General features: G+C 42.4%; 1 protein-coding gene across 3 annotated transcripts in view; it reads right to left on the bottom strand.

Annotated features, from left to right (window-relative positions):
* Positions 1-14,131, bottom strand: part of LOC118358329 (anthrax toxin receptor 1-like) — a 56,393-nt gene that overhangs the window by 27,964 nt on the left and 14,298 nt on the right. For all 3 annotated transcript variants that reach the window (XM_035736016.2, XM_035736015.2, XM_035736017.2), the window contains 10 exons: positions 13,486-13,567; positions 13,276-13,309; positions 13,054-13,133; positions 12,204-12,272; positions 11,989-12,069; positions 8,978-9,038; positions 8,237-8,335; positions 2,502-2,571; positions 2,305-2,383; positions 2,020-2,115 (listed from right to left, as the gene is read on the bottom strand). In XM_035736016.2, the coding sequence (XP_035591909.1) occupies positions 2,020-2,115; positions 2,305-2,383; positions 2,502-2,571; positions 8,237-8,335; positions 8,978-9,038; positions 11,989-12,069; positions 12,204-12,272; positions 13,054-13,133; positions 13,276-13,309; positions 13,486-13,567 (751 nt within the window). The remainder of the gene's footprint in view (positions 1-2,019; positions 2,116-2,304; positions 2,384-2,501; positions 2,572-8,236; positions 8,336-8,977; positions 9,039-11,988; positions 12,070-12,203; positions 12,273-13,053; positions 13,134-13,275; positions 13,310-13,485; positions 13,568-14,131) is intronic.

The raw sequence follows: 14,131 nt of genomic DNA, 5'->3' as shown, positions 1-14,131 counted from the left end.
GAACTCTGCACAGCCTGGAGACTATGGTGATGCCATTTTTTGTGTTGATTTCAGAATGCCATTTTGGTGATGGTCCCTCTCCGTTTAAACATATTGCTAATGTACAAAAGTCAACTAGCAAGTCAGTGTCCACCAGTCAATTAGATGTCATTCTGACACCAAACTGATACCAATTGACACCAAACCCACTTTTTCCAACTCATTTAGAAGCCAACTATCACATATGTCAGAGCAGGCCCATAATTCACAGCGCCATTAGTTTAAAACATAATAAAAACGTAAAACACATAGTTACGTTCTAGCTGCGGGTCCAGGTCAGACATTATGTGAAGGCCTATGTGAGGCGACCCCGAATCCCGAGTTTCGGCTCAATAGGTCCTTCGGTGCCCGAGTAAAACCCTAATTGGTGCTGAAAATCCACTTTTTCCATGCCTTGCTATGGGGTCCTTGAATGAGCTATCGGACCGAAACGTTGGGGTCCGTCTCTATGGCCCGAGCCGGTTTCAATGCACCTAGTCTTGTGTCTCTGAGACTTTTCTAAATGTCGCCATTTTCGTAATGGTCAAAATGAATTGAAGTCATTGCAAATGTACGAGGCTATTTCTCGGTCCGAGAACCTTCTAGAGCCACCTAACTCACCACGCACTATCGACCCGAGGTCTAGAACAGGTTTCTAAAGTTTCGGAACTCTAGGTCTGACGGTTCTTTTTAGCTCGAACAAAGCTAACTATTGGAGGCACTGTCTGTCTCTACAACCCCCAATACGTCCCTCCTTCCAAGTTGTGTGTCTGTGTGATTTAGTTTTCCTTTGAAATTTTATGGGAAAAATGACTGATTTACAGTTCATGGGGGTTGCCTAATCACACATATGAAGTTTTGGACAGATCTGACTTTTTTAACCCCTCGAAACAGCCCCTGAGACACCAATTAAGGCACTTCCGGTTGGCACAGGAAGCTATAAGTCAACACATATCCTCACTGGGCTATGCTTTTACAGAATCCTGTGTTTTAAGTCTTTACGTTAAGAACTGAGTTATTTACGGAGGGTTTAGTGAGTGTGTGTTATTTCAGAAAATCATAGAAAATCACAGAAATCTCGCAGAGCTCCGCAGCACACTTTAAAAAGATTCGTAAGAACAACCTGCAACTGGATCTGTAACCGTTGAAAAAAAAAACACCTATCCGTGAACATCACCAAGGTGTCGTTGTACGATTTCTCTTAAATGACGATAGATAAATGGCTGGTTCTTTTTTATTGACACCGGAGGCTCCTTGACTTTGACGTGAAGTGGAAAAATAATTTCTCTATTTTCATTTTGGACCTTTAATCCCAGATAAATGGCCATAACTCAAAAACCGTTGAGGCCTAGACGCCATCTTGTTCGGGGCCAACTGCCCATTATGCCGCCCCTACGCTCACCGAGTTTCGGCTTCTAAATATTTTCAGTTTTCGAGATAAGGCCCCGTCGTGAATCGTGATGTTTTGTAGCAATAGCCATATGATTGCTTATGCCCTCTTGTGGGAATTTCCGGGACATGGGAAAAATGACATAAATCTTATTATTTTTGTAAAACGGAAACCGAATGTCCGACAACGTTCATTTGATGACTTCCTGGTAGGTCCGGCCCTGCCGCTCGGCCCGACGCCGTCCGCGAATTTTACAAACGATTTCGGACGTCTAGTAAGGGACCGTACATTTGCAATATGGACTTTCTCACTAACCATACAGGTACTGCCGAATTCTTCCCTTAAGGTATGGAAATACTGTTTAGATTAGCAAGATGACTTGAGTGTGATTTATTCAGATAAAATAACTCCGTAAAATACATCCGTGATCATCTGTGAGCATTATGCCAGTGTATAAAGGACATAGAGTTATCTCAGAAAATGCTTCAAGCTACACATAGGTCTACCATATAGGGTCATTTGTATTTAATAAAAATATATGTTTAAAAAGGTTCACGCTTGTAAGACACTGTCCATGAGTGTGAATGTGACATACAGTTTATGTGACTCACCACAGTGCAGCAAAGAGGCCAGAACCACCAGAGAATCATGAGGATTAAAAGCAGCATGAGGATGAGCAGGGCGATTGCCAGGATGGTTCCATCAGACTGGGACAAAGAGAGAGGGAGAGAGAGAGAGACACAGGTCAAACTCAGTCTCCACTGACCTGCATGTTCCACCACAGTGCAAAGGCTGAGACCCATCAGAAAGTTAAAGTGCCTGTAATCATGTAACTACAGGGGACTAACTGTCATAGTTTGGGGGTGCAACAACATGCACCACCCCACTATACTTACACAGCCCACTGTTGTAATGGTGACTGAACTGGAGATAAAACTGAGACCTTCATTCATGCTGACATAGAGGTTGGCTGCCCTGGAACACAACAGGGGTGTAAAGAGATAGCGTGTGGTTAGGATGTGACAGAAACATCAGCAGATAAAGAGCAGATAAAGAGAAAAACTGATATTCTTTCTGTGATTATAGTACTTACATTCCCTCTTCCTGGAGAATGGGTGCAGGACAGAGGAGATACGTATCTTCCACTATTAATGGCTTCACACCTAGAGTACAGGAGAACAAAGGGTCACAACATTGACTCACTGGTTTTTCATTATTTTTACTATTTTCTACATTGTAGAATAATAGTGAAGACATCAAAACTATGAAATAACACATAAGGAATCGTGTAGTAACCCCCCCAAAAAGTGTTAAAATATTTTATATTTGACATTCTTCAAAGTAGCTACCCTTTGCCTTGATGACAACATTGCACAATATTGGCATTCTCTCAACCAGCTTCATGAGGGAGCCACCTGGAATGCATTTCAATTAACAGGTGTGCCTTGTAAAAGTTGAGGAACTTCTTTCCTTCTTAATGTGTTTGAGCCATGTTTGACAAGGTAGAGGTGGCATACAGCATATAGCCCTACTTGGTAAAAGACCAAGTCCATATTATGGCAAGAACAGCTCAAATAATCAAAGACAAGCGACAGTCCATCATTACTTTAAGACATGAAGGTTAGTCAATGTGGAAAATTTAAAGAACTTTGAAAGTTTCTTCAAGTGCAGTCGCAAAAACCATCAAGTGCTATGATGAAACTGGCTCGCATGAGGACTGCCACAGGAAAGGAAGACCCAAAGTTACCTCATTAAATGTTAACTGCACCTCAGATTGCATACCAAATAAATGCTTCAGAGTTCAAGTAAGACACATCTCAACTGATCAGAGTAGACTGTGTGAATCCGGCCTTCATGGTTGAATTGCAGGAAAGAAACCACTACTAAAGGACACTAATAAGAAGAAAATACTTGCTTTGGCCAAGAAACACGAGCAAGGCACATTAGACCGGTAGAAATCCGTGTCCTTTGGTGTTAACCTCTGTCTGTGAGACGCAGAGTAGGTGAACGGATGATGTCCACATGTGTGGTTCCCACAGTGAAGCATGGAAGAGGAGGTGTGATGGTCCTTTTCTGGTGACACGGTCAGTGATTTAACCAGCATGGCTACCACAGCATTCTGCAGCGATATGCCATCCCATCTGGTTTGTGCTTAGCGGGACTATCATTTGTTTTTCAACAGGACAATGACCCAACACACACCTCTTGGGTGTGTAAGGGCTATTTGACCAAGAAGGAGAGTGATGGAGTGCTGCATCAGATGACCTGGCCTGCACAATCACCTGACCTCAACCCAATTGAGATGGTTTGGGATGAGTTGGACCGCAGAGTGAAGTAAAAAAAAGTGCTCAGCATATGCTTCAAGACTGTTGGAAAAGCATTTCTCATGAAGCTGGTTGAGAAAATGCCAAGATTGTGCAAAGCTGTCATCAATGCTGTCATTAAGGCAAAGGGTGGCTTCTTTGAAGAATCTCAAATACAAAAATATATTTAGATTTGTTTAACACTTTTTTGGTTACTACATGTTTCCATATGTGTTATTTCATTGTTTTGATGTCTTCACTATTATTCTACAATGTAGAAAATAGTACAAATAAAGAAAAACCCTGGAATGAGTAGGTGTGTCTAAACTTTTGACTGGTATTGTATATCATGAACTTAGAACTATATCATGTCCCAAATCTTTCTTCAACTGATGTCTGGAGTTCATTGACTAATGATCATGAAATGTCATCATCTAAATTGGATTATTGGTATTGGACTGTGACAGGACAATCTGATTAATGAGGACAACAGAACGGATATCATACAGTATCGGTAACTCAAGACCAATCTAACATAATACAGAGATGTTGGAGGACTGATTTCAATACCTCTAGTTTAGACATGTACACCCATTTGACCAGTGGTGGAAAAAGTACACAATTGTTATACTTGAGTAAAAGTATAGACACCTTAATAGAAAGTTACTCAAGTAAAAGTGAAAGTCACCCAGTAAAATACTTGAATAAAAGTCCAAGTATTTGGTTCTATAATATAATTAAGTATCAAAAGCAAATGTAATTGCTAAAATATACTTGGGTATCATTTAAAATTCCTAATAATACAGTAATCCAGACACCGCCTTTTTCTTGTTTTTAAAATGTATAGATAGTCAGGGGTACACACTAACACTCAGACATAATTTACAAACTATGCATGTGTGTTTAGTGAGTGTGCCAGATCAGAGGCAGTAGGGATGACCATGTGTTATCTTGAGTGTGTGAATTGGACCATTTTCCTGTCCTGCTAAGCACTCAACATGTAAGTAATACTTTTGGGTGTCAGGGAAAATGTATGGAGTAAAAAGTACATGATTTTCTTTAGGAATGTAGTGAAGTAAAAGTTGTCAAACTATAAATAAAGTACAGATACACCAAAAAACGACTTAAATAGTACTTTTTTAAATTTATTTTTTATTTTTACACCACTGCATTTGACAGAGCAAAGAAAACATATTATTTAAAAGCTTAATCTTCGTTTTTAAAGAGAACCTTGATTTTTCCTGTGTCCAACTTATGAAACTTTTGAAAACAGATCCAGTGAGCATCGTCGTTGCCCAAGCAGCCTGTTTATCCTGGCTCAGGTTGAACATACCCCGGCACTGAGGAAATGAACATGAGCACTCTACAGCAAACGGATGACAGCTCCTCTCCTGTAACACCCCTTAGGATGGAGGGGAGGAGTGGGGAGCAGGAGATCAATACTGCTGCCTGCCAAGCTAAGCTCAGAGCCAACACAAACTCAGCCAGATATCCCACTCATAGTTCAACTGAGCAGTCACCCACCTTACACTCTGCATGGACTTAAACTATCAAATGGGACCGAGAGAGCTGAGAGCCTTTTTTCAGGCAGATTGACTGGCTGGTTGGCTGACTGGCTAGCTGACTACAAAGGACTCTCTGGTCATTCTCTCAGGTGAAGGGCTATCGGGGCCCAAATCTCTGCAGTAGTCATGTTTCTACCATGCACTCTTACAAAATATCTAGAACCTAAAAGGGTTCTTCAGCTGTTCCCATATGAGAACCATTTGAAAAATGTTTTTTGATTCCAGGTAGAACCCTAGACATTCAGGCCAAAGAGTTCAATCTTGTTTCTCATTGTCCGAGAGTCCTTTAGGTGCCTTTTGGCAAACTTCAAGTGAACTGTCATGTGCCTTTTATTGAGGAGTGGCTTCCATCTGGCCACCCTACCATAAAGACCTGATTGCAGCACTCCACCAGAGATAGTTGTCCTTCTGGAAGGTTCTCCCATCTCCACAGAGGAACTATGGAGCTCTGTCAGAGTGACCATCAGGATCTTGGTCACCTCCCTGACCAAGGCCCTTCTCCCCCGATTGCACAGTTTGGCCTGGCGTCTTGGTGGTTCCAAACTTCTTCAGTTAAAGAATGATTGAGGCCACTGTGTTCTTAGGGACCTTCAATGCTGCAGAAATGTTTTGGTACCCTCCCCAGATCTGTGCCTCGACACAATCATGTCTCGGAGCTCTACGGACTATTCCTTCGATCTCATGGCTTGGTTTTTGCTCTGACATGCACTGTCAACTGTGGGACCTTATTTAGACAGGTGTGTGCCTTTCCAAATAATGTCCAATCAATTGAATTTACCACAGGTGGACTCCAAGTTGAAGAAACATCAAGGATGATCAATGGAAACAGGATGCACCTGAGCTCAATTTCAAGTACTTATGTAAATAAGGTATTTCTGTTTCTTATTTGTGCTAAATAAAATAAAAATTAACAAACGTTTTCACTGTCATTATGGGGTAATGTGTGTAGATTGATGAGAAAAAATAAATAATTTAAGCAATTTTAGAATGAGGCTGTAACGTAACAAAATGTGGAAAAAGTCAAGGTGTCAATACTTTCCGAATGCACTGTAGAACCCTTTCCACAGAGGGTTCTATATGGAACCCAAAAGGGTTCTACCTGGAATCAAAAAGGGTTCTCCAATGGGGACCGCTGAATGTTTTTGGAACTATTTTTTTCCCCCCTAAGAGAGTGTAGGGATCTAGATACTGGCCAACAGCTTTGCTTCATCTTACACTGTATTAAAACTGTCTACTCTGTGCACATGAGAAAAGGTCATGCTTTACTGCTGAGTGTAGATATACTCACAGTTTAATCTTACTCAATCAATTACAGTCTGTGCTGATCAGTAACTAGCCTCTCAGTGAGATGATCTCAAAATGTTATTCAACTAATACTGGGACAATACAACAACTGGACATAGCTAATACCATAATGTGGCTGCGAAATACATCTTGCTGTCATTCAACACAGATTTCTGGAGGACTATGCAATCTCAATAAAATGACTTTTTCCTAATCCACCTCTTTTTATCACGTCACTCGGTGTGGATTCTTATTCTTCACATATCTCAATGCTGCTGCTCACGAGCCATCAGGGCAACATTGTCACCGAGAGGAAAGAATACCCATGACGTGTCTTCACTGCCGAAGCTCAGAGGGCCTATATTTGCTCCTGCTGGTTTCTGGAGACATCCATTCAGCTGCTGAACACATGTAGCTACACATTGCTCCTTTCCTACGAGGTCCCAAAACTTTTGTAGGTTATGGAGAGGCTATGATGGTGTTTGTGGTGGTTAGAGTAGAGATTACTGCAGATTACAGGAGAGCCCACCATGGGGCAAGGTGAATCAGTCATATGACACCAATGACACTCAACCACAGGAAACAATAATCCAATAGCGATTTATAGGTGGCCCCTGTTGTGTCTGAAATGACTAAAGGGTTTAGGGCTAAACATGCTCTACTGGACAGTTGGTACACAGCTGTCTATCCTTTTTTCCTAAATTGTTTCCATGTCTTCCGCTTGTTTGTGGGGAGTTGTGCGTTTAACTACATACAAACAATTAACATTCTGGGTCACCGTAAACCAGTCTCTTCATCACTCTACCTCAGAGTAGGAGAAATGTGTTAGCAGTCCCTAGGTCATTCATGCTAAGCAGCACCATACTGTAATAGTTATTCAACCGTAGTATTGAACGGCGCTGAAGACTGCGCTTTGATCTGCTATCAAATTCCAAGGATGAAATCCTTCATTGCAATTCAGACCTTCTGAATGAAGGCCAATAACTTACTTTAGAACGGACATCAACTTGGTGCCTGTGTCTTTTCTCCAGACCCTGTTCTGACATAGAGGGTAAAACCTCTTCCAGCCTAGGCATCCTATTCTTCTCTTCCCTTCAGGCCCAGACTCCAGACTTGCTTATGCATCAACGCTGGCTATTTTCTATTAGAGCACGGCCTCCCACAGCTACATGTTGGCATGCATCAGAGGGGGCTGGTCTCACACATCCATTAGGCCACTTCTAAAGATCACAGGGGAACTTGGATGTGCCTCTAGGACTTTCCCCCTCACTAACTTCTGTGTGGTACTGTTTTCCCTTGATCTTCTGGCTCTGGCACAGTCCCAAGCCATTAAAGCACAATGTACCTTTCAAAAGACACAAACCAGTAATACCAGGAACAAATGGCATGAGCACTTGTTTGGGCATAGAGAACCTCTGCTGACTCTGCACTCCTGAAGAGCACTTTTGGGAAGCACTGTGAGACATCAATTGGTAAACATTGACTTTTTACCATGTCCAACTCATACAGTAACTCACCACGTTGGTCACACATACCCTGAGCAGTTTGCAGCTGCAGGAATGGCGTCTTTGTGTTTGTTATTACATGATTAGCAAATGACGTATGCATTATGAACAAGCCATTGAAACAGAAAAGAGCACCATTGTCCATTTACTTTCAGTTCGTATTCCACTTACTCTTGGTGAGTGTGTCGTTGATTCGGAAACTGCACAGGACCTTATGGACATTCCGAGCATGGAGGAAGCCGTTTCCTCTCACCACCACCTGAAACGTTTCTGGAGAGAGAAGAGAGGAGCACAGTGACTGAATTTGTCCCACCACATGTAATACTGTAGCTGTTCAGGCTAACATCTGAGTCTATCATCTCAGCATCTCACACTCTGGTTACATTCTGCCAACTAACTGCCCTGACCATAGTAGTTGTTGAAAATAAATTATTTCTCTGGATGCCTGGATAATTGAGATCTTGCGGTCAATGAGACTTCAAATGCAGTTGTTCAGACATGTGGATATATAGTGGCTCTCTGGAACCAATACCACAGAACCCAGAAAACATGAAGCGTAAATACTTATCTTTACAGTGGGGAAAGTGGTGGGTTGTAAGACTGTAGAATGGACAATGACTGAGCAGCATTACACAGCGGAAAAAGTCAGCTATGATTTGTGTCCTTAGTACAGTAGTTAAATGGAGTTGAGACCAGGCCTGGGTTGAATCGTTCATGACAAATGAAGTTGCTGCTACTGTGTGTAGGAGATACTGTATATACTGCACACCAGGCTCCTGCCCCTGCCAAGGTAGATTTTTCTTCTCTTCCTGTTGTGAGCTCCAATGTGGGGAGCCTTTAAATGTATGATTTAGTGAAGACCTGAGAGACCAGAGAGGATAAATGGGTTGGGCCAGAGGTCTATAAACTTACCTCCTGCACAGATACTGGAGGGCTCAGCCGCCAGGATCTCAATGCAGGACTTCTTTAATATCTGGGGGAGGGAGGTGAGAGGTGAGAAGGAGGGAGACAGGGGGGGACCAAGGTCTAGACATTCTCACAGTATTTCACACTTGTTACAGAAGGTTGTGTGTTTATTTGTTGAGAGTATTGGTTTACAATATAATCCCTATACTCCTTTTCCTGTCCATTACAGTAACAGTGTGTACCAGTGCACCTCGATACTATGATCTGCTTGATGTCTCCTGTTCTCATCTCTGTGCTCCTCCGGTCCTTGTGCTCTGGGTGTATATCTCTCTCTATACCCCCACTGTCCAGGGAAAGTATGTGTTGTATTCCTGAAGATCAGACTGACAATATGCTACCCTTCTTCCTCGACTCTGAGCCAAGAACTTTCAGCATGCTGTTAATGGGATCCAGATGACAGTCAACTGGTCTGACCCCTATCTCTGCTAGAGAAACTCAGTGCCTGGATGACAGTGGCCTCTCCACCACGACTCTCCTTTTCTTTCATCCGTTCGCTTTTTCAATCGGCCGAGTGGATACAACAATATAAGTACATTCCTTTGAGGTGGAAGCTAGAAGACATAACAAATTCATTCACTGATCCTATTTGGTAAGAGCTTGGATCAAAAGCTGGGAAGTCACAGCATGTTTTCCTGGAATGTTGTTCCTGGTGAGTTTTGATGGCCAGAATATCGGTTTATATTTTTCATTTGTCCTATTTTCCCTCGTTTCCTATTTGAGTAATGTGTTAATGGATTCAGAGAGATGTTCTGCGGTGAGGATATGAGTTCCATGTGGAACCATTTCCTCTGACCTCCTAGAACAGGTATAATTATCAAACACCAGTGTGCATATTAAAAATGCTGTTATAAACTGGGTGGTTTGAGCCCTGAATGCTGATTGGCTGAAAGCTGTGGTATATCAGACCGTATACCACGGGTATGACAAAACATTTATTTTTACTGCTCCAATTACATTGGTAGCCAGTTTAGAATAACAATAAAGCACCTCAGGGGTTTGTGATATACAGTGGGGCAAAAAAGCATTTAGTCAGCCACCAATTGTGCAAGTTCTCCCACTTAAAAAGATGAGGCCTGTAATTTTCATCATAGGTACACTTCAACTATGACAGACTAAATGAGAAGAAAAAATATCTAGAAAATCACATTGTAGGATTTTTCATGAATTTATTTGCAAATTATGGTGGAAAATAAGTATTTGGTCAATAACAAAAGAGCCTCAATACTTTGTCATTGCCAACAAAGGGTATATATATATATATTTTTTTACCTTTATTTAACCAGGCAAGTCAGTTAAGAACATACTCTTATTTTCAATGACGGCCTGGGAACAGTGCCTGTTCAGGGGCAGAACGACAGATTTGTACCTTGTCAGCTCGGGGGTTTGAACTCACAACCTTCCGGTTACTAGTCCAACGCTCTAACCGCTAGGCTACGCTGCCGCCAATATAACAGAGGTCAAACACTTTCTGTAAGTCTTCACAAGGTTTTCACACACTGTTGCTGGTATTTTGGCCCATTCCTCCATGCAGATCTCCTCTAGAGCAGTGATGTTTTGGGGCTGTTGCTGGGCAACACGGACTTTCAACTCCCTCCAAAGATTTTCTATAGGGTTGAGATCTGGAGACTGGCTAGGCCACTCCAGGACCTTGAAATGCTTCTTACGAAGCCACTCCTTCGTTGCCAGGGCGGTGTGTTTGGGATCATTGTCATGCTGAAAGACCCAGCCACGTTTCATCTTCAATGCCCTTGCTGATGGAAGGAGGTTTTCACTCAAAATCTCATGATACATGGCCCCATTCATTCTTTCCTTTACACGGATCAGTCGTCCTGGTCCCTTTGCAGAAAAACAGCCCCAAAGCATGATGTTTCCACCCCCATGCTTCACAGTAGGTATGGTGTTCTTTGGATGCAACTCAGCATTCTTTGTCCTCCAAACACGACGAGTTGAGTTTTTACAAAAAGTTATATTTTGGTTTCATCTGACCATATGACATTCTCCCAATCTTCTTCTGGATCATCCAAATGCTCTCTAGCAAACTTCAGACGGGCCTGGACATGTACTGGCTTAAGCAAGGGGACACGTCTGGCACTGCAGGATTTGAGTCCCTGGCGGCGTAGTGTGTTACTGATGGTAGGCTTTGTTACTTTGGTCCCAGCTCTCTGCAGGTCATTCACTAGGTCCCCCCGTGTGGTTCTGGGATTTTTGCTCACCGTTCTTGTGATCATTTTGACCCCACAGGGTGAGATCTTACGTGGAGCCTCAGATCGAGGGAGATTATCAGTGGTCTTGTATGTCTTCCATTTCCTAATAATTGCTCCCACAGTTGATTTCTTCAAACCAAGCTGCTTACCTATTGCAGATTCAGTCTTCCCAGCCTGGTGCAGGTCTACAATTTTGTTTCTGGTGTCCTTTGACAGCTCTTTGGTCTTGGCCATAGTGGAGTTTAGAGTGTGACTGTTTGAGGTTGTGGACAGGTGTCTTTTATACTGATAACAAGTTCAAACAGGTGCCATTAATACAGGTAACGAGTGGAGGACAGAGGAGCCTCTTAAAGAAGAAGTTACAGGTCTGTGAGAGCCAGAAATCTTGCTTGTTTGTCGGTGACCAAATACTTATTTTCCACCATCATTTGCAAATAAATTCATAAAAAATCCTACAATGAGATTTTCTGGATTTTTTTCTCTCATTTTGTCTGTCATAGTTGATGTGTACCGATGATGAAAATTACAGGGCTCTCATCTTTTTAAGTGGGAGAACTTGCACAATTGATGGCTGACTAAATACTTTTTTGCCCCACGGTATGGCAAATATACCACGGCTAAGGGCTGTGTACTAGCAATCTGCGTTGCGTCGTGCGTAAGCACAGCCCTTAGCCGTGGTATTTGGCCATATACCCCCAGGCCTTATTGCTTAATTATTCTAGCTTTCCTTGTGTTGGTAGTCAGATCTCTTACCGAATCAATGACCCCCTGCAGTGCTTCAAAGCCATCGTTCACTGGGAATACATGGTCCTTGCTATCAGCAATCTTTGCCAGCTGAGGAAGAAAAAAAGTTTAATTCAGTTCATGCTGAACTTTCACAAACCCACCAACCTCCTTTTCATCTTATGTTTGGGACACAGTGTGCGATGTCAAATCAGAGCACACAGAAGCAAGACGTGTCCACACACCTGTGTCTCATTGAAGTCCTTCACCCCCACACAGTATACGGAGGCACCCAGACTCCGCGAGCGGTTGGCCTGTCAGGTATTCACAGAGGAGAGCAAAAACAAGAAAAACTGTCAAGACATGGAATCTATTTAAGCACTGCATTGCACAACATGAACCAACACACAACCACAGAAAACCCTCCAGATCGCTCCTCTGGACCTGTGGTGACTCTGAGCCATAGATTTGAGTAATAGTTAAGAGATCACACAGCACTGAGTTCTTGTTGAGTGACAATCAATATTGTTCCTAAAAAATAATTAAAACTCTGATGGAAACACTTGAGTGGCTAGAGCCAATAGAGCTTACGATTCAAATGTTATATTTCATGAGCATCTGAAAGAAGGCCCTTCAGAGCTGAGCTGACAATTTTATTCAATATGAGTGACAGCATAAAGCTTCAAGTTATTGCTCCGAGGCTCCCTGCTCAGGGTAAGTGGCATTTCCCCACAACATTTTGAAAGCTACTGAGAAAGATACCGTATCTGCATCACTTCCTCAAGTGTGTCCAAGGGTGCTCAGAACTGATTAAACAGCCCTAGCTTGGCACGCCTGCTGCACCTGCACTCCCAACTAAACCATTGGTTCCTTGTGCAGATGTGCGGCAAATGCCTTCTTTATTCATGGGCAGATGGGAGACGTAAATCTGACAGAAACTTTGACTCCCCCTTTTCCATCACTGAAAATAATGGATCAAAGTGCTACTGAGGTGATGTATATGGTGCTGCTGTTTGATCTGTGCCAACAGGAGTGCCGCTTCTGTTTACAATTTGTGGGCTCGTCTTTCTCCCTCTGGCTATATTTACTGTTCACCTCTCTCTCAGCATAGTAGAAGAGGTCCTCATGCAACTCTCCATCTGTGAGAGCTATGATGACACTGGCAGTACGGTATCCTATCAACAGACAGAAAACCTTTGATTAGGATGTAATTGCTGCCACAGCGCTATCCAAATAATAATGTTAGACAGGAGAAATTAATATATCAAGCACAACTTCCAGCAGGAAACAATTGAAAAATTAAATGGAACTACACACCTTCTGAGTTTCCATAATATATCTGCTCACTGGCCTGTAAAAAAAGATTAATTGGATTGAAACAGTACAATGGCTAAAGTGGTCCTGTGAATACAGTAACTCTTCCATACTGATACAGGTGCCATTTTGGCTCCAAACCATGTTCTTTGTTCTTAAGCCAGAATGGAGATAGATTCCAGCTCAGAGCTCAGCTAAAAGCAGACAGCTCACCCTCTGGATGCCCTCGTGCATAAAGGTGTCTCCACCTGGAAGTACCTTCTGGAGCTCCTCCAGACCTTTGCGAATCTGCTCCCTGAGCAAGCAAACAGATAAAAGGGCAGTTCATATTCATCATGTCTCACTCCTCACCCTGCAAAAGTCCTCCACTGGGCACAGATGTCAATTCAACATCTATTCCAAGTTGGTTCAACGTCATTTCATTGAAATGTGGAAACAACGTTGATTCAGCCAGAGTGTGCCCAGTCTTATAGATCTAAGTGCAGCTAAAAAGCTATTATAACTAAATTACCTAGATCTTCAAATGAGAGGTAGCTTTAGGTTTTGATATAAAATTATAAATGTGACGTCCTACTACCAAATCATAATGTCAAACTCAAACATTGAGTACAGCATTGAACTGCATGCATGCACACCCATAATCATCAACAAGTGAGTTGTTTTGAGCCCTCAAATCTAACATATTTCCCTTTTGACTGATTTCTTGTACAACGCATAGTCTTCTCCCGAAACTAAAAGCTGACAGACAGATATGATGTGACAAAGACAATAGGCACAGAAACAAAGACCTATCATGATCTCTCTATTGAAGTGGTATTCCATTTCAGAGAGTAGTGACGGGCTTTATGTGTGCTTTGGG

The sequence above is a fragment of the Oncorhynchus keta genome, chromosome 25, assembly GCF_023373465.1.
Source record: "Oncorhynchus keta strain PuntledgeMale-10-30-2019 chromosome 25, Oket_V2, whole genome shotgun sequence".
Taxonomy (NCBI): domain Eukaryota; kingdom Metazoa; phylum Chordata; class Actinopteri; order Salmoniformes; family Salmonidae; genus Oncorhynchus; species Oncorhynchus keta.
Note: the sequence above shows the minus strand (reverse complement) of the source record. Positions and strands in the feature narration are given on the sequence as shown.